This window comes from Pecten maximus, chromosome 1, assembly GCF_902652985.1.
Source record: "Pecten maximus chromosome 1, xPecMax1.1, whole genome shotgun sequence".
NCBI lineage: Eukaryota > Metazoa > Mollusca > Bivalvia > Pectinida > Pectinidae > Pecten > Pecten maximus.
This window is the reverse complement of record NC_047015.1, coordinates 28,040,838-28,059,986: the sequence shown is the minus strand read 5'-3', so window position 1 is coordinate 28,059,986 and position 19,149 is coordinate 28,040,838. Positions and strand designations below refer to the sequence as shown.

General features: G+C 39.0%; 2 protein-coding genes across 2 annotated transcripts in view; both read left to right on the top strand.

The window, feature by feature from the left end:
- Positions 1 to 9,477: 9,477 nt before the first annotated feature.
- On the top strand, positions 9,478 to 12,298 carry LOC117329287 (Ig-like V-type domain-containing protein FAM187A). The gene is made up of 2 exons (XM_033887160.1): positions 9,478 to 10,777; positions 11,805 to 12,298. Exons 1-2 carry the CDS (start codon positions 9,720 to 9,722, stop codon positions 12,214 to 12,216), a joined length of 1,470 nt encoding a protein of 489 aa, XP_033743051.1. The 5' UTR covers positions 9,478 to 9,719; the 3' UTR covers positions 12,217 to 12,298.
- Positions 12,299 to 17,442: 5,144 nt separating this feature from the next.
- Positions 17,443 to 19,149, top strand: part of LOC117329280 (rhomboid-related protein 3-like) — a 50,845-nt gene continuing 49,138 nt past the window's right edge. The window contains exon 1 of the mRNA XM_033887147.1: positions 17,443 to 17,784. The gene's annotated coding sequence lies outside the window, so the exon portion shown is untranslated. The remainder of the gene's footprint in view (positions 17,785 to 19,149) is intronic.

Below are 19,149 nucleotides of genomic sequence, written 5' to 3'. Positions count from 1 at the left end.
TTCATCTTGGAATTACACTGTACTTCAGTTAATTCATGCTATCTATAGACTATTCTGGTTTCACAAATGGATATTGACTTCTGTCTCTTAAAATGTCATATTAAGTTAAATGTTTGTTGTAATTGATCATGAGTAATTCCAGAATTAGTTATTTTACTGGCATAATGTCTGAGGACTATTATGTCATGGTTAATATTTCATATTTTACATCATTTGCCTTCTTAATAAAGATTGCAACATTTCTCAATATTAAGTTATCATCTGACCCGAGTAATTTCACCAAGTTACCTAGGGAAGGGTTTACATAGCACCAACGGGGAATGAATGCAACTCGTATATCCCTCAGTATTGGGCACTTCAACATAAAATGAAGTTCATCCTCCACCTCCTTAGAATTACAGATTTTGCACAGCCTCTCCTCACGTGGAATGCCTATTTTCCTACCTAGATCAATTTCTAGTCTGTGTGTGGAGCAGCGAAGATTGGCAAGGGCATACCTTAAGGTGAACGACATGTTACTTAAATATTGCTCTGTCATAATATATGGTTTGATTTTGCAGTAAAAATCACACTTTGACGAGTTATGAATGTATTCTGACCATTTTTGTAAATTGATGTCACAGAGTCGACGCCTGAACAACTCCATAAATGTTTTGACATCACCTACATATTGGAATTGCCACACTAATCCAAAACCATTGCTAAAAAGGAGGTGTTTGATTTTGGTGCACCATGTAGTTTTCCCATGTTGATCCAGGTTGTGGAGCATCATATAACATTGTTTAGGGAGACGATTTTGGTCCATTTTGAATAGACGCAATAAGTACTTAATAGGTTTACACATGTACTTCACACACAACTCGTGACGTCCACACTCTCCAATGGCTATATTATTATTGGTGTTGATACCAGTACATAGGATCCATTTACAGAATCTTTGATGGACAGCTTCTATGTCCTTTTGGTATTCAGTTCCCCATATTTCAGCTCCATAGAATAGGATCGGAGAAATCATGGAATCAAATAGTTTGAATGCCACCTTGGGATCTCTTCTACCAAGTTTCACGAGACAACTTTTTACCATATTTAATGCCTTGGACGCTTGTTGGGCAAGCGTTTTACATGCTTTACTCCATTTCAGACGACACGAGAAGAGAAGCCCTAGATATTTATAGTAACTAACATTTGTGATGGTGTTACCATTATAAAACCACTTTTCAGATGCTGAGAGATGTCCACCATTTTTAAACACAATCACATTGGTTTTATCCAAGTTGACCTTCATATTCCACTTCTTGCAGTATTTTGCCAGAATGTCAAGTTTTCTCTGTAGACCAATAACCGTATCACTTATCAGTACTAAGTCATCTGCGAATAGCAGGTGGGTTAAGTTTCGGAACACATCTGATACACAGATCCCTGTACGATACTCAAATTCCTCATTTAGCATGTGTGAAAGTTCGTTAATATAAATGGCAAATAGTAGTGGACTTAAAATACATCCTTGCCTCACTCCAGAACTACAATCAAATGGATGTGATAACGAGCCGTCAGACAGTTTAACTTCAGCCTTAACATTCGAGTACATGTCATGTAGCACAGATAATATCCGTCCATGTAGATTGTTGTGTATCATTGCATAGAATAATTTATTTTGGTCGACACAGTCAAATGCTTTGGCAAAATCTACAAATGCACAATAAAACTTATTTCCTTTTTTAGAAAGGTATTTCTGTACTAAAGATTGTAGATTGAATATTTGGTCCACTGTTGAGTAACCTTTGCGGAAACCGGCCTGCTCTTCCGGTAGAATATTGTTCCTTGCTGTCCAGTTAGTTAGACGTGCACATACAATTTTTGTAAATATTTTACTCATCACTGATAATAATGATATTCCTCTGTAGTTGCCAGTGTTATTGATACCTGTGTACCAAGCTTTTGGGACTTGGCCATTTCTAAGGATAAGATTGAAAAGTTTACAAAGTAATTTGCTCATACCTATATGTAGAGTTCTTTTGTAGAATTCTCCAGGAATGGCATCCTCACCGGGTGATTTACTGTTTTTCAGACTTCTGACTGCGGCCGTTACTTCACCATCCGTTATATTGTCATTAAGTGGTGAATTTAAGTTGGAGGCAACACACGTCTCACAGTGTTGATTATGCTCACATAGAAAGTCTGACACACTCGTGGTGAATTCATCTTCAACAGATTGACCTACTGGATTCAGAAGATCTTTAAAATAATTTCTCCAATCACTTGGGTTGATATTGTTAGTGACAAAGTTCCCTCGTTTGAGAATACACTTTATTTTATTCCAGAAAACACAAGAGTTTTTGTTACTTGCAGATGTTATAAGCTCACTTTCAAGTGTTGCATTGTAGTCTTTGCGTTTACTCTGGCACATAGATTGATATGATTTTTTGGCATTGATGTACTTTTCAAGGAATTCCGGACTATTAGTCTTTCGAAAGTCATTTAAAAGTGTACACTTTCTATGTTTTAATTCCTCGCACTCTTTGTCGAACCACAAGGCATTTCGGACAGTAGGCTTAACCTTCGAACATTTCATTTTGGCTTTAGTACCCACATCCCAAAGTAATTCGGTGATTTCACAAGTCAGGGTATCTACATCTGTATCATTGCCTAGCAATACACTGTTAAACCTCTCTTTAAATTCATCGCTATTTACTTCTAATGAGAAGGTAACTGAATTTTCAGGTTTCCACTTAAATTTGTTGTATACAGTACTACCAGTGTCTGTAGATGGGTCATTATCTAGAGGACTGTCTGCAATTTTTATCTCAAAACATACAGGGAAGTGCTTAGAAATGTCACAAGACAATACATCTATTTTTTCAATATGCCTAAACAATGACCCATCCGCAAGCACATAATCTATCTGACTACCACTCGTGCCACTGATATATGTAAGATTTCCTTCGTTGTCAGGAGGGATTCTCCCATTTGCGATCAACATATTATGTACAGCACACATTTCAACTAGTTCATACCCAAAGTTATTTAGATGTGAGTCAGTATTGTTACGGATTGTACGCACATTTTGTGTGTCTGTATATGCATACTCTAGACCAGGAATATAGTCTGTATCATCATCAATAATAAAGTCTCTTAGGGTACCTGATCTGGCATTTAAGTCACCAGCTACTACAACATCATAACCACTAAATTCACTCTTCATATCGTTAATGGCAGTTTCAAGCATTGTTATACCACTATCACTTTGTTTATCATAATAGAACACTGAACCTTCAGGTGGTAAATAAACAAACCCAATAATAATGTTCGAAGTTGCACCAGTTCTGTTTAAGTCGATCTTTAACCATATCATTTCATCATATTTCTCAGGCTTTATTTGCGTCACAAATGGTTCAAGTTCGGATTTGATAAATACAGCCACACCTCCAGATGCTTTATTCAGATTAAGTTTTCTCATATTTTCAAAAGCAATACACCCCTTAAAGGCATTGTTAAGTTCCTTAGGTTTCTTTTGAAATGTTTCGGTGAATGCAAAGATATCTGTATCTTCTACCACTTCATTTAATTCATGAAAATGATGTTTGAGTTTATATAATAAACCTTCAATATTCCACACTATACATTTCAAACAGTTTTTATCCGAGTTAAAAGTAGCTGGTACTGCACTATTTACACACTGTGGACCTTGGCCTCCCCGCTATTTATCCTGCACATTTGACGGTATTATTCTAATGCAAAGTCATTAATCGTTAATGCCCTTTTCTGTTTTGGAACCAAACTGGTTATCGGACTCGTGTTATGAACAGATTTGGTCTGTTTTAGATCAAAGCTTTAATCATTAACTGTTTTGAACTATAATTTAGAATTCATTTTTTTAAAGAAAAAATCCAGAAAAAAGAAACACTGATTTACATATTATTCAAAACTTTCAAATCGTGCATACCAATTTGAAAACTACTGTAAGGAGTTACACCTTCTTTCATTGTATGCATTAGCTATAGCTTGCCAAATTCTTTGTCATCAGGGATGTTGATGACTATTTTCGGAAATGAAGGGGCGGAGCGTGGACAATGATCCTCGAATTGAGGAGTCTTCCCCCAGATATCATTAAAAACCATGATTTCTTTTCCTGCCTTTACCAGACATAGAATGTGACACAAATGAACTTGCTTTGTTTAGAGGGAAATGTTGGTTAGCCAAAAATTAGTGAGAGAGCAGCAGGAACCGCCCGCCAAAAATAAACAAAAAACTTACGATTACGTTTAGGATCATAATACATGTATACGATAGGCGTAAGTTTACGTTAAGGTGCGTTTCGTGAAGCCAGTCGGTTTATAGAATACATGAAGTATGAACCTATATAAATACAGGCAGTATGCAACTATATAAAATCAGGAAGCGTGAACCAAGGATAGTACGGTTTGAAACTGGAGAGAAAAAAACCTTCAGAAGGAAATGTGTCAAATTCTGTTAAAGGGATTAGATTTAAAAGTGTTTTAAAATGTTTGCCTCCAGATGTCCATTCCTTGCCTAGTGTCCAGCTTGACCAGAAAACTGCGCTGATATAAATAGCAGAAATGGAAACTATATTTGAAAGAATGATGCCATGCCATGGATGCATATCGAAAGCGAGGCAACATCACCGCTATGCCGCATTGGTCCGGTTGAAATGTATACGCCGGTCTCGGGTCAATTCGGTTTACAATACTCGGATTATGAACTTTATTTTAATCTCAACAACGTCTTTATCATAGACCCAATGTTGCAAAAAGTTGTATTTCTTTCATTAGGACGTTATGGAGATAAAAAAAAGTTCATAGTGCATGTAAAGGAAACGGTCCGATTCAGGGCATGGCGTACAAAAAGTAGAATTTAACCTTTCTTTACTAAGTTTCTTCTTTGATGACATTCAAATGATCTATTTTTCTTCCAAAGATATCTACGAATGTTGTCTTTGTCATAATTGTTATCTCTCTTTTTTGCTGCCCCCAGAATGTTTTCGTTCGGCCATTTTTGTTTACATCAGACATCAGCTTTCACATTGCATTATGGAATTGGAAAGCGTTATATGCTACCCTCATTTGCACGCTATCTCATCAAGCTGGTCAGGGATTTCCACTGCCCCCGCCAATCGAAGAGTGACAACGCGCCTTGCGCAAAGCGAAGCGCGCCATGCGTTTTAAAAAATGAACGCGACAGCGCAACATAAAGATTATATCGCCCCGTCGCATTAGTACGTTATTTTTGTCGCATGGCGAGATATAGCCGAAATCAGCCACCATAGTATATTATCTCGCCTGTACACATGGTCAATGTAACAGTGACAGAATGACAGTTGCTTAGAGTGTACGATAGCAGACGACAACACGACTTAAAAACTCTTATAATTCAATTATGAACATCCTAGACTGATTTTGTAATGTGACAAGATGATATGTATTTCAATATGCTAAAGTATATGGCGCGGGAAGGATGTCATAATTAAATATTTTTGCCTAGGCAAAAATATTTCTGCCTAAGCAAAAATAATTTTGCCTAGGCAAAATTCGATTTCTGCCTAGGCAAAATTCGATTTCTTTTTTGGGTCATCTCGGCATACTTTATTTCACAGGTGCATGCACAGGACGTCGTTTGCGATATCACGGACTAATAAGATAGCATGTTTTAATGCCATGCAGTGATGAGATCGTCCTTTCCTTTTCTTCAACTGCATCATTTCGGTAGTTGTTGAACTTCGTTTTCAATCAAAAAGATTGCATATAACGGTGCTCAATAACTTGTTCAAGACAGGGCCGGGACATTATACGTATACCATGAACAAGCAGTATCAGTTGGAATTTTTCGAAGTTAAAATTTTGATGGGGTAATAGCTGATAGTTGTTTGATATTTTGATTTTTTATTGTACTTGCCATCTATTTAGGGCTATGCCAATCTTCAATTTTTTTAAATGGACCCCTACATGACTAGTTAAAAATGTATATACCACACACAATACCGATAAGAATAAGAGGTTGTTCTGGGTATTCTGGCGTTAGCCCTAAAATACTATAAAAGTCTGGCGTTGACACAAAATAACCACTACTTCCCCCTCAAGTATTCTCTTTTCTTTCTCATTTTAATTCAGTTTCATAATTCTGTAAGCACTTCAGCCAGCTTGATTATTATTAGAGTAGCGTGATGCTTACACACTCAATTAATCAGGTAATTCATCAATAACTTAAATTTTATATATGCGAGCGATGTAAAGTGGAATAAATAGATAATGAGTATTACAAAGAATACATTTTACAATGCGTTAAACTCTTTGACATTGTCACTGGCGGATTTAAAGCCCCCCACCCCCTAAAATTGTCAAAGTAAGGGTATCTTAAAAAACGAATTCCCGTATCAATCAGCGAAATAATAATATAAAATCATTAAAAAACATCTCTCATATACTTGTTTTTATAAAACACACCAGGTATGAATCTATCGTGAAATACACTAGAATGCAGGATTTTGCATTTACCTGCTATTTATTTCAGGGGGAGTACCCGCGGATTCCCCCCCCCCCCCCCCTTTAATTTCGCACGCCCCCTATTTGAAAATCCTGTGTCCGCCCCTGATTGTAGACACTAAGGGGCAAACTGCATGATATCGAGTGTATTAAAACCGAAATCAAGTAAGAAAGTAATACTGTTTCGAAAATTTGAATAAAAAGGGGTTTAAAACAAAATGACTGAAGGAACTCAATATTTCGATTATCATACAGTGATAGATGTACTCATAAAATTTGGATTGAACTCGAAGAACTTCTAGCAAACATTAAATCTAACATCGTGGGAAATGAAAATAAATTGATGATGGATCATAGATCACAACGTACAAATCGTTTGGCAGGTCTGAAGTATGATTTTCGTATTTGACGACGACATGATATTTGTAAAATGTGCAGAAATAAATGAACTGGTCTGAAGTAAGTAATGTTGGTACACATGTATACGTTCCAGTAACCTGATGACAGTCTTATTCGTGATTCACTTTTCTTTTTGTTCGTCCAGATTTCAGTAAACTGACAAAAGTTAATCAATAAATAAGCATTTTGTTCTACCTTTGTGACAATTATTTCATTATTTAGAAAACGATACGATAGTGACGTTCTGTGTGAATCAATTTATGCCCCCTCCCCCCTTTCCACTTATCGAAAATCTTATTCTCGAAAGATTGCAAAATTTGCTATAATCATTTAATCATTTCATTTTTCCGAAATTTTGTTCCGAAATTTTGGCCCCCAGACCCCTCGCCAAAAAAAAATTCGGCTCCCGCCTATGGCGCACGCATTACCACATTACCACTAAATTACTGGACCCCCCCCCCCCCCCCCCCCCCCCCTTCCAATTCCTGGATCCGCGCCTGCTGTGTACTGTCATATACGGTGCATGGTAATCTAACGTTCAAAATAATGAATAATTTATGATTATAAATCATCGTTCATCGACGAAACTCTTCAAATAATCGTAAATTAGATGAAACTCTTCAGCGAGCCGAAGCATTTTCCGGACAAAATGCATGCGGAGATGACCCCCAAAAGTACACCTGACGACTGACGATCATATAATCGCATGACCTTTGAACCCCGTATGTAAATGAAGAATCTGGACAGGCTCAGGGAGCAGTTTGAGAAATGGCGTTCTGAGCGAGGAATTCGGCGATGTTTTCACGGATTATTGTGTTTTGGATGTAACAATTCGTATTGAGTGGCACGGTAGGTTAAAGATGAATGTTTTCTGATGACGGTCGCATGTAGTGTGCGCCGTGTCAGTTTGAATAAATGTGTTTTTTAGTCGATTGAAGTGAGATGGGGTGCCGTTTCGCTCGTGGCGTAGTTGCCAACCTTCCCTCTTACATATTACACATACCGCTGTCATATCAAAAAAAAATCGAAAGTGATATTTTCTATGCAAGCGCCTGTGCTAAATACCAAGTAACAATATGTCAGAGGGAACCGTTTGTAGGAACTGTGTCCTGTGATAAACATGGCGAGGTTTTCATACACAGAAATGTAAAGACTAAAGAATTAACCATAAAAATGTGAACAATTACTCACACCCTGCCCTGTCTATAGATACCGTAGAGTGTGGGTTATCTCCAAGGGAACGGGGTCCAATTGGGCGGAGGACAGACGCTCATAGCTATGGACGAAGTTTCCAGTTCAACATAAAATGCTTGTGTCCAGACATCTCGGTTTCAAACATGCAATGTTATTAATCAGTATTTTAAAGATCATGACTTTTTTTTACACGTATATGATATCATCATATTGATAATATAATGAACATATTGTTTTATGTAAATGTTTTGAGACCTAACAAAAATGAATAAAAATATCGTCAGACCGGGGAAAAAATTGTCGTTGCAATGGGTTCGTTTTCCTTTCTGAACTTCGTTAGACGGGAAAAGGTCAGATAACGTTATTTCTGGTAAGGTTGGTACAGAAATATTAAAAAGAAAAAAGAATCATTGAGAGTGCGATACCTGCCAGGGAAACTATTATCAAAGAAGAAGAAACGTCATCTGCATCATTTACCTATGGAAACAGTCTTCAAACAAGATGATGGTTAGTATGAATAGATTGGTTAACTTTCTTGAAAGCCTCTTAACAGGAAGCCGATAAAAGTTTGTGGAAATAAAACGGGACCCCTAGGGACCCCATAGAATTGGTAAAATTACCTTTGAATTATGACCTTAAATTTTGATAAAATATCGAGATATTTGGCTCTTATAACCCCGGTGTTTTCCGTTTTTGTGGTTGTTTTTTTTTAACTGAGGAAAGATGATCCGGGTATGTTTTCTACTCTACAAACATGACTTAGGTGAGTTTTCAACTTTAAAAAACTGAATTTCCCACTTATTCGATATACAGACATTTATATATTTGTTGTTTCATTGACTGATGAAGAAACGGGAGAGAGGGAATGCCTGTTATTGTCCCATCAACTCATAAAATGTCATTTATGGAAAGTAAGGAATTCGAAATCAAGGATATGATCGGGTGCTTTTTCGCGATACACTGGTACAAATGTGAAAACCACATAAAAATTATTATGTTTATAGCCTGAGCGATGAAAACTCGACAGGTCGAAAGGTCGGTCCCATCTTACTTTCTAGTAAACAGAGTAACAGTTCCGATATGCTGTCGAGGAAAAGTTTAATTATTTTTGTTTTCGATAACTTGATATCTAGGCCTATATCAAAGTATGTATTGCACACACCTCAGGTCACCCCGCCTTATTTAGGTGATTGGTTTTTGTTCGGATATTTGAACTAATGATTCAAGCGAGATAACTCTAGTAACAACATACAAAAACCGAGGTAAGATAGACCTTATCTCAGTCTTCTGTACTCAACCGAACCGTGTTGTCGTATGTAGCAAACGATTCTGTCGGCATCAAACAGTATGATGGGGTTAATTTCGGATCATTCTGGCTCCTTTAAGTTGAGCTGTCCTTTGCATGTAACATCATAGGTGGTAGTCCGTAAGTTATTATCTACAGTGGACAAGCAGTGCACATCAGGATACGTCAAAACACCCGTTCTCTATTTGTTCCCAAAGTCGTCTTTTCTCTTGTATGAATTTGAGCATACACATGTCAGACAGCAAATGTGTTTTCTTGGCGTTGCCGCCAGTACACTGACATGTCGAGGGGATATGACGTCACAATGACGTAACATTACCGCCATGGAAGCTACAGGAAGAACATTGCTGAAATATCATAAAATTTCTTTGCTGTGTATTTTCACGGTTCTATTCCTTACCATAGCACTTTTATTTTTAATATATGACTCAAACTATAAACATGAAAATTGTGACGGATGCGGTGAAAGCGAGGAAGATGAAATTATTCAAAATATGTTGCAGCTTCATACGTCTAAAGGAGCCCGAACGGAGAGAGCAACAAAGAAGAAAAGGGAAGCTATTGACTTATCTGCATACAGAGAAATTGGATGGGAACTTTCTCCTGCAGACGCTCTACAAGTTTTTAAAGCATACTACCGTTGTTTAATGAAAAGGAAAGCAACCCAATCGGACAAACTGGATATTACTGCTGTTTTGTCTTTAGAAGGTCAAAATATTGAATTGAAATGTCCAATGTGTTTGCGTCCGGATCAAGATACTGGGCGTTTGGATATTCAATGGCAACATATGAGTGCAAGAGATAGTGCAATGCGTTACGTTGACGTAAACTCAAAGTTTAAATTGACAGATGAGATGTCACTTATTATATCCGGTGTAGACATCAGTGATGCCGGGCAGTTCATTTGTGTGAGAATGCGTGACAGAGAAATAGAGCAAATATATCAAGTTGATGTCCTTTTCAGAGAAAGAAGAAAAATTATAAAAGGCTCTGATAGGCGAAATGTTTTACCTTTAAAGACCCTGGCAGAGAATAACCTGAAACTGTTTACCCTGTGGTCTGGTTGGAGCGATTGCAACAGGTGTGGGAGGATGGGACAACGCCGCAAAGTGGGACTGTGTATGGTAGATAAGGTAAACCTCACCGTCCCCGTACAACCTGTAGATTTACCTATCCTGGAGCTCTACCCCCGGGGTATACCATGTCGGTCGACAGTCCTCCCGTCCGACATCGCCAAACTCAGACCGATACGACGTAGGGAAAGTGAAACCATCGTGGAGTATTGTTACATGCTATGTCCAACTGTAGCACCACCTAAAAATGTAACAGACAAAAACGGGAAGGTGGTGGAGGTACTCCAGCCGGGGTATTACTCAATGAAGTGAGTTGATAACATTACTAATAATAACACTCTCCCCCTTTTTTGTTTTATTTCCAAACAAACACTTTTCATACCACGGTTTATCCTCGGGACTACCAACGGCTAACTACATTGTATCTTTGAAGTCACAACACAAACAAACCACATTTCCCTGCAATCAACACAGACATTGCCAAGTAGGGTATTAACCTTGAATCCCGATATATATAATGTTGTTAACATCTGTTCCCTGACTAATTGTACGCATACACTAGTCCCATATTATCTTGATTCTTATGGCGCGGTAAGGATGTCATAATTAAATATTTTGCCTAGGCAAAAAAAAAAAATATTGCGTAGGCAAAAATAAAATATTTCCTAGGCAAAAATCGAATATAGCTTAGGCAAAAATATTTCAGCCTAGGCAATATTCGATTTTTGCCTAGGCAGAAATAATTTTGTTTCGATTATTGCCTAGGCAGAAATCGAATTTTGCCTAAGCAGAAATCGAATTTTGCCTCGGCAAAAATATTTAATTATGACATCCTTCCCGCGCCATAGATTCTGGGGTTTCCCTACTGTGTTGTGTATGTCCTTGTCTGATTAACATGTGTACAAGGAACGATAGCTCATACAACCACCTGGTATCTAAGGAACGATAACTCATACAACCACCAGGTATCTAAGGAACGATAACTCATACAACCACCAGGTATCTAAGGAACGATAACTCATACAACCACCAGGTATCTAAGGAACGATAGCTCATACAACCACCAGGTATCTAAGGAACGATAGCTCATACAACCACCAGGTATAATCAATTATCAAGTCATAGAATCTTGTTTTCTTACTAAAAAGATAGAATCAATGTAACAATGTACAGATTTTTGTAAGATAGTATCAAAACCTAAAAACCTTAACATTGATTTATTCATCAATAAGATATCAGATGATGAAATGAATATTGATTAAGTTACATGTATGACGTCACTTCCATAGCGATTAATTTCAAATATATATATATATAATATTAGTCCTTTTACAGGAACAAGCCACCACTTCCACCTATGGTAAAGAGGAGCGTGGTTTTCGAAGTTACACGTAAGAATGTGATCCTGAAATGTCCGGTCAAACCAGGAAAGGCACCCCTGATCAGATGGCAGAACGGCACGATCGCCATCGACCCTCTTGCCATCAGACGGCAGACCAGGGGACGGGTTCGTACGGACAGCGCCAACAGACTCCACATCAGGGCATTGCGGCTGTACGACAGCGCCCCCTATAACTGCTGGGTGAAACGACGCCACGTAGCCACGATTAAACTGATTGTGACAGAGGCGATGAATGAAAATCTGAAGGATTACATCACGTACGCCGGCCTTGGTCTTACCATTCTGTCCGTGACGCTCGTCTGCTTCTGTGTGTTCTCTGGTAGAAACAAGAAAACTATTAAATAAATATACCACTATATAGATTAGGTAGATTTTTTTGGGGTAAAATCCATAGTAGAGGTTTATTATAACATTATTCGTTGTGATAAAGGAGATCGCTTGAATAATCAAGAAAGAAGTCTGGGATAGATATTTCCCAGATCATTTGTATAGATCGTCAAAATTCCAGTTTGACCATTGCATACATACTTTAAAAATATATATTTCAAATGCGATCGAAACACACAGCACATTCCTCTCTCATCATTTTGTCTTCCGAGTCCAATCACTACTACCGCTAGCCCAAACATCACTTTCATCACTCAGCTCAAAGATTACAACCATCAGCCTAAACATCACTACCGTCCGCCCAAACATCGCTAACATCAGCTCTAACATCACAACCCCCGGATAAAACATCACTACCGTCAGCCCTAGCATCACTACCATCAGAATTAACATCACTACCGTCAGAATTAGCATCACTACCGTCAGCCCAAACATCACTACCCTCAGCCTAAACGTCACTACCGTCAGCCTAAACATCACTACCGTCAGCCTGAACATTACGACCGTCAGACATAACATCACTACCGTCAGCCCAAACATCACTACCGTCAGCCCAAACATCACTACCATCAGCCTAAACATCACTACCGTCAGCCTGAACATTACGACCGTCAGACATAACATCACTACCGTCAGTCCAAACAACGCTACCGTCAGCCCAAACATCACTACCATCAGCCTAAACATCACTACCATCAGCCTAAACATCACTACCGCCAGAATTAACATCACTACCGTCAGTCCAAACAACGCTACCGTCAGCCTAAACATCACTACCATCAGCCTAAACATCACTACCGTCAGCCTAAACATCACTACCGTCAGATTTAACATCACTACCGTCAGCCCAAACGTCACTACCGTCAGCCTAAACGTCACTACCGTCATCCTAAACATCACTACCGTCAGACCAATCATCACTACCGTCAGCCCAAACGTCACTACCGTCAGCCTAAACATTCCTACCGCCAGCCCAAACAACGCTACCGTCAGCCCTAACATTACGACCGTCAGCCATAACATCACTACCGTCAGCCTAAACATCACTACCGTTAGCCTAAACATCACTACCGTCAGCCCAAACATCACTACCGTCAGCCCAAACATCACTACCGCCAGCCCACCCAAACATCACTACCGCCAGCCCAAACGTCACTACCGTCAGCCCAAACATCACTACCGCCAGCCCAAACGTCACTTTCATCAGCAGTAACATCACGTCCCTTAGATCAAACGTCACTACCATCAGCCAAAACATTACTACCGTCAGCCCTAACATCACTACCGTCAGCCAAAACATCACTACCGCCAGCCCACCCAAACATCACTACCGTCAGCCTAAACATCACTACCGTCAGCCCTAACATCACTACCGTCAGCCCTAACATCACTACCGTCAGCCCTAACATCACTACCGTCAGCCTAAACATCACTACCGTCAGCCCTAACATCACTACCGTCAGCCCTAGCCTCACTACCATCAGCCCTAACATCACTACCGTCAGCCCTAACATCACTACCGTCAGCCTAAACATCACTACCGTCAGTCCAAACATCACTACCGTCAGCCCTAACATCACTACCGTCAGCTTTAACATCACTACCGTCAGCTTTAACATCACTACCATCAGCCCTAACATCACTACCGTCAGCCCTAACATCACTACCGTCAGCCCTAACATCACTACCGTCAGCCCTAACATCACTACCGTCAGTCCTAACATCACTACCGTCAGCCCTAACATCACTTCCGTCAGCCCTAACATCACTACCGTCAGCCTAAACATCACTACCGTCAGCCCAAACATCACTACCGTCAGCCCAAACATCACTACCGCCAGCCCACTCAAACATCACTACCGCCAGCCCTAACATCACTACCGTCAGCCCTAACATCACTACCGTCAGCCCTAACATCACTACCGTCAGCCCTAACATCACTACCATCAGCCCTAACATCACTACCGTCAGCCCTAACATCACTACCGTCAGCCCTAACATCATTACCATCAGCCCTAACATCACTACCATCAGCTCGATCCCTACCATGCATCATACCACGACTAAAGACCTTTCACCTACACTGAGCCTGTGGTCCACGGGAATGGAGAATTTGATTACTGCCATTGAACAACTGGGTTCAGTGTTAGGCCGTTTTTATGATTTATAGATTTTCCTCAATAAAGAAAGAAATGTCTTTTAAATGAGCATGTATATCCTTACGTCGCTCTCTCATACAAAGCTGGCATACGCCGGAAATTATTCGCTCGAAACCGTGCCTTTGGGATGTGTATAGCACTTAATCCAATCTGTCTGTACAATGAGTGTGTGAGCGATTTCCCACAGTGATTGTTAAGATAGAAGTGTTACACATTACACAACAACTTGACTTTGGTTGTCGTTCTGTTATAGAACACCGGTGGCGACAGGTCCTTCTTAACAAATACAGTTAAAAAGATACAAACCTGGTCTGGTGGTAGGAAATACAATAAATGTCACGCAGGATGCTTTTTTTGACGGTAGTTACAATCATGCTATGGTCAGGCAGTGTTCACAATGTTCAGACTATCCTAAACTATACTCACTGACAGGTTTCTGATTGACGATGAATCTAACTCGTAACTTTGCCAAAGACTGTATTAATATCGACTCAGCTGGCGCTGACGGGTTTAACCAAGGCTTTGTCCCCAGTTATGTCAAGTAGTTGTAAATACATTATATGGATCTAAGTGAAATCCTACATTTACATCTCGGTATGTGAGCACGCACTTCCTGGAACACAAGGGACAAGGAATATTTGTCATTATCGGCAAACATCAGCTGCTCGACTTAGAGGCAAAGTCTGGAGTCCACGTGATTGGTACAGAATTCATCAAATAACAGCTGTCCTCTCATAGACATAGGAACTCTCACACAATACCTTGATTTGAGAGCTTTGTGGCTATGTTTTAACGTTTGTATACCGTACGCTAAGTTGTATGGTATGACGTCGGAATAATATCGTTGGGAGATTTATAATCCCTTGACAAAGAGTACTGATAACACCCATCAAATGTTGAGTGAAGACATTCTCAGAAAAGATAGCATTTCTAAAAAGATTATATTAATAAAGTCAAAAAAAATTAAGAAATGAAAAAACAAAGGGCAAAATTTATCGAATTAAAATTTCGCCCAGACTTTAACAGCACAACTGCATGTCTCAAAAGTGAAATTGACGAAGTTTGAACGAGACTGATGTTATGACTGAGTAATACTATCTCTTAACAAGGTTAGAAATGCCTATATATAACAAAAAGGCAATCACTAATATAAACATCATACTGTTGCTTGGCGAAACACATGTCATAGCAACTATAAGTCTACTAAAGAGACACTAAGAGATTGGCTGAAAACTGGCAGAAATGAATACATTCCGACAAAGGTACGTACTGAAACTGTTAAAACCCGTGCAATGGAAATGCTGTCAGCGGAAAGGAATATCACAAACGCGTTACAAATTATACCTTGTAGCAATATGGTGCTCTTAGAATTGAAATCGAGTTTTGTTGGAGTCTATGCATTGTTATTGCTGAATTATGCTGGTGCTTCCAAACCATTGCATGGCAGGTCACATCTGTAACTAATTAGCATCCGCATCGTCCTGACGCGTTCTCAGGCGTCCCCAGTATTTTCCGATTAATCTGAGTTGTCCCTAGACACTCCCCTGTACAGCTACCAGTCATTATTGTATAGGTTTACATTTTTATATGTGTATACGTTGATTTTATATTGCTTAATCATGTTCAATATGGTATGGGACTTCGACACAATATACTCTAAAGAGCAGGTAAGAAACGACACACCTTAAATTTATGTAAAAAAAAAAAAGCAAAAAAAAGCACTGCTTTAATTAAGACCGCGAATGGACAATGTATTAATATCAATTGTGCGACAAACCATAAACAACGTCGTATTGTTTGTTTCAATGTTTATTTCATATATTTCGTGTCTAAAGTCTATTTTAGTATTTGACAATTCGTCGGCCGTTTGGGATTACTAAACTTACGAAGGCGACTGTCCGTAGATTGCATTTCACTTTGTAGGGATTCTGTTTAAAGCAGACACAATTTAGGGTCACATATATGTTCCTTGTGACTGATAACTATCGCTCTCCTACCAAATTAACAGACTACATCCCTCACAGTCTTCAGTGAATATCTATTGTTCTCCGATAACGGGGTAACAGGATCAAAGGTCTGTACACGAGGCTTGTTATAGTAGCAGTCATTGGATAAAATATACAGGATCAAGGATCTGTACACAAGGCTTGTTATAGCATAAGTCATTGGATAACAAATACAGGGGCAAGGGTCTATACACAAGGCTTGTTATAGCACCAGTCATCGACTAAAAAAATTACAGGATCAAGGATCTGTACACAAGGCTTTTTATAGCAATCATTGGTTGAAGTGTTTATGTAGTTGTGAATATTTCCATTGTAGATCGTTGTAATAGTTTGGAATCCCACCGCCGATTCTTTACAATTTAAATTCTCATAAATGTGTAATTGCTTATGGCAGCCAACTAACGGCGACACTACTGCTGAATGTTAACGGGGACAATACTGCTGAATGTTAACGGCGACAATACTGCTGAATGTTGAAAGCACATTTAGACATGACGGGGCAATTGTTTTAAGAAACAAATTATTGCATGCTATTTACGAAGAATATTTCTTTCTTTTTTAGACTTTATCTAAACATGTACAATTAGCAACACCGTGTAATTAGTAATAAAGCCAATACTCAAATAGCCCTTCTTACACAAATTATTATGGCACATGTCACCGGCATTTGTGTTCATAAGTCTATAATACATATATTGAGGACCTGGTCTGGTATTTTGCTTAAACGTTTCCCATAAAATTCTTCAACGTGTGTTAAATGGATTTTGTACTGATTTAACGTTAAAAATTCGAGTAGTTCAAACTTTTCTCCATCGATCAGGCAGTTTAACTGTGACGTATGGATTGTCACATAATGTCAAACACCGCGAGCTCTAGGGTTTAGAAGACTACATACCAGTACATGGTCCAGTCTACCGCTACGCCACGTATTGACCACTCTCCGCCAAATGTCTAATCGCTGGAATCGGAGTGGACCAGCTCAGATATTGACCGCAATATCCGGGACACTAAAACTAACTTCTGAGGCCATGTCGTTATAGCACGTGCTAACCTCTAATATGCTCATGCATTGAATAGCGTGTGTGATGCTGGGAACCAGGAATAACATGCAATCGTAGAGACAGAGTTGCCCTACCCCTACTGACAGATACTACTCGGTGTTCTAACGTACATCATATCCTAACATTGATGGGAGTGTTTGGCGAGGATGTGCTAACAGACCTGCCCGTCAGTGTATCGACGAGTACATAGATCTTCCACCATTGTAAAGGAAAGGGTTGGATCGATTAGGCGGATATGACTGGTGAAGGAGGCTGTCGGAGACAATGCCTTGTTAATTAGGCTCAACATTAATCTACGAGGTAACGTATACTTGGCATAGTTAGGCTCTGTCTACTAGTTTCGCCGTGTGCTGTTATTATTGTCAATATCACTTGTTATCTGTCAATGTTATCACTGTCGATATCTGTCAATGTTATCACTGTCGATATCTGTCAATGTTATCACTGTCGATATCTGTCAATGTTATCACTGTCGATATCTGTCACTGATATCACTGTCGATATCTGTCACTGTTATCACTGTCGATATCTGTCAATGTTATCACTGTCAATAACTGTCAATGTTATCACTGTCGATATCTGTCAATGTTATCACTGTCGATATCTGTCAATGTTATCACTGTCGATATCTGTCAATGTCACCACTGTCGATATCTGTCAATGTTATCACTGTCGATATCTGTCAATGTCACCACTGTCGATATCTGTCAATGATATCACTGTCGGTATCTGTCAATGTTATCACTGTCGGTATCTGTCGCTGTTATCACTGTCGGTATCTGTCAATGATATCACTGTCGGTATCTGTCAATGTTATCACTGTCAATATCTGTCAATGTTATCACTGTCGATATCTGTAAATGTTATAACTGTCGATATCTGTCAATGTTATCACTGTCGATATCTGTCACTGTTATCACTGTCGATATCTGTCAATGTTATCACTGTCGATATCTGTCAATGTTATCACTGTCGATATCTGTCAATGTTCTGTCGATATCTGTCACTGTTATCACTGTCGATATCTGTCAATGTTATCACCGTCGATATCTGTCAATGTTATCACTGTCGATATCTGTCAATGTTATCACTGTCGATATCTGTCAATGTTATCACTGTCGATATCTGTTAATGTTATCACTGTCGATATATGTCAATGTTATCACTGTCGGTATCTGTCAATGTTATAACTGTCGATATCTGTCAATGTTATCACTGTCGATATCTGTCAATGTTATCACTGTCGATATCTGTCAATGTTATCACTGTCGATATCTGTTAATGTTATCACTGTCGATATCTGTCAATGTTGTCACTGTCGATATCTGTCAATGTTATCCCTGTCAATATCTGTCAATGTTATCACTGTCGATATCTGTCAATGGTATCACTGTCGATATCTGTCAATGTTATCACTGTCAATATTTGTCGCTGTTATCACTGTCGATATCTGTCAATGTTATCACTGTCGATATCTGTCACTGTTATCACTGTAGATATCTGTCAATGTTATCACTGTCGATATCTGTCACTGTTATCACTGTCGATATCTGTCACTGTTATCACTGTCGATATCTGTCAATGTTATCACTGTCGATATCTGTCAATGTTATCACTGTCGATATCTGTCAATGTTCTGTCGATATCTGTCACTGTTATCACTGT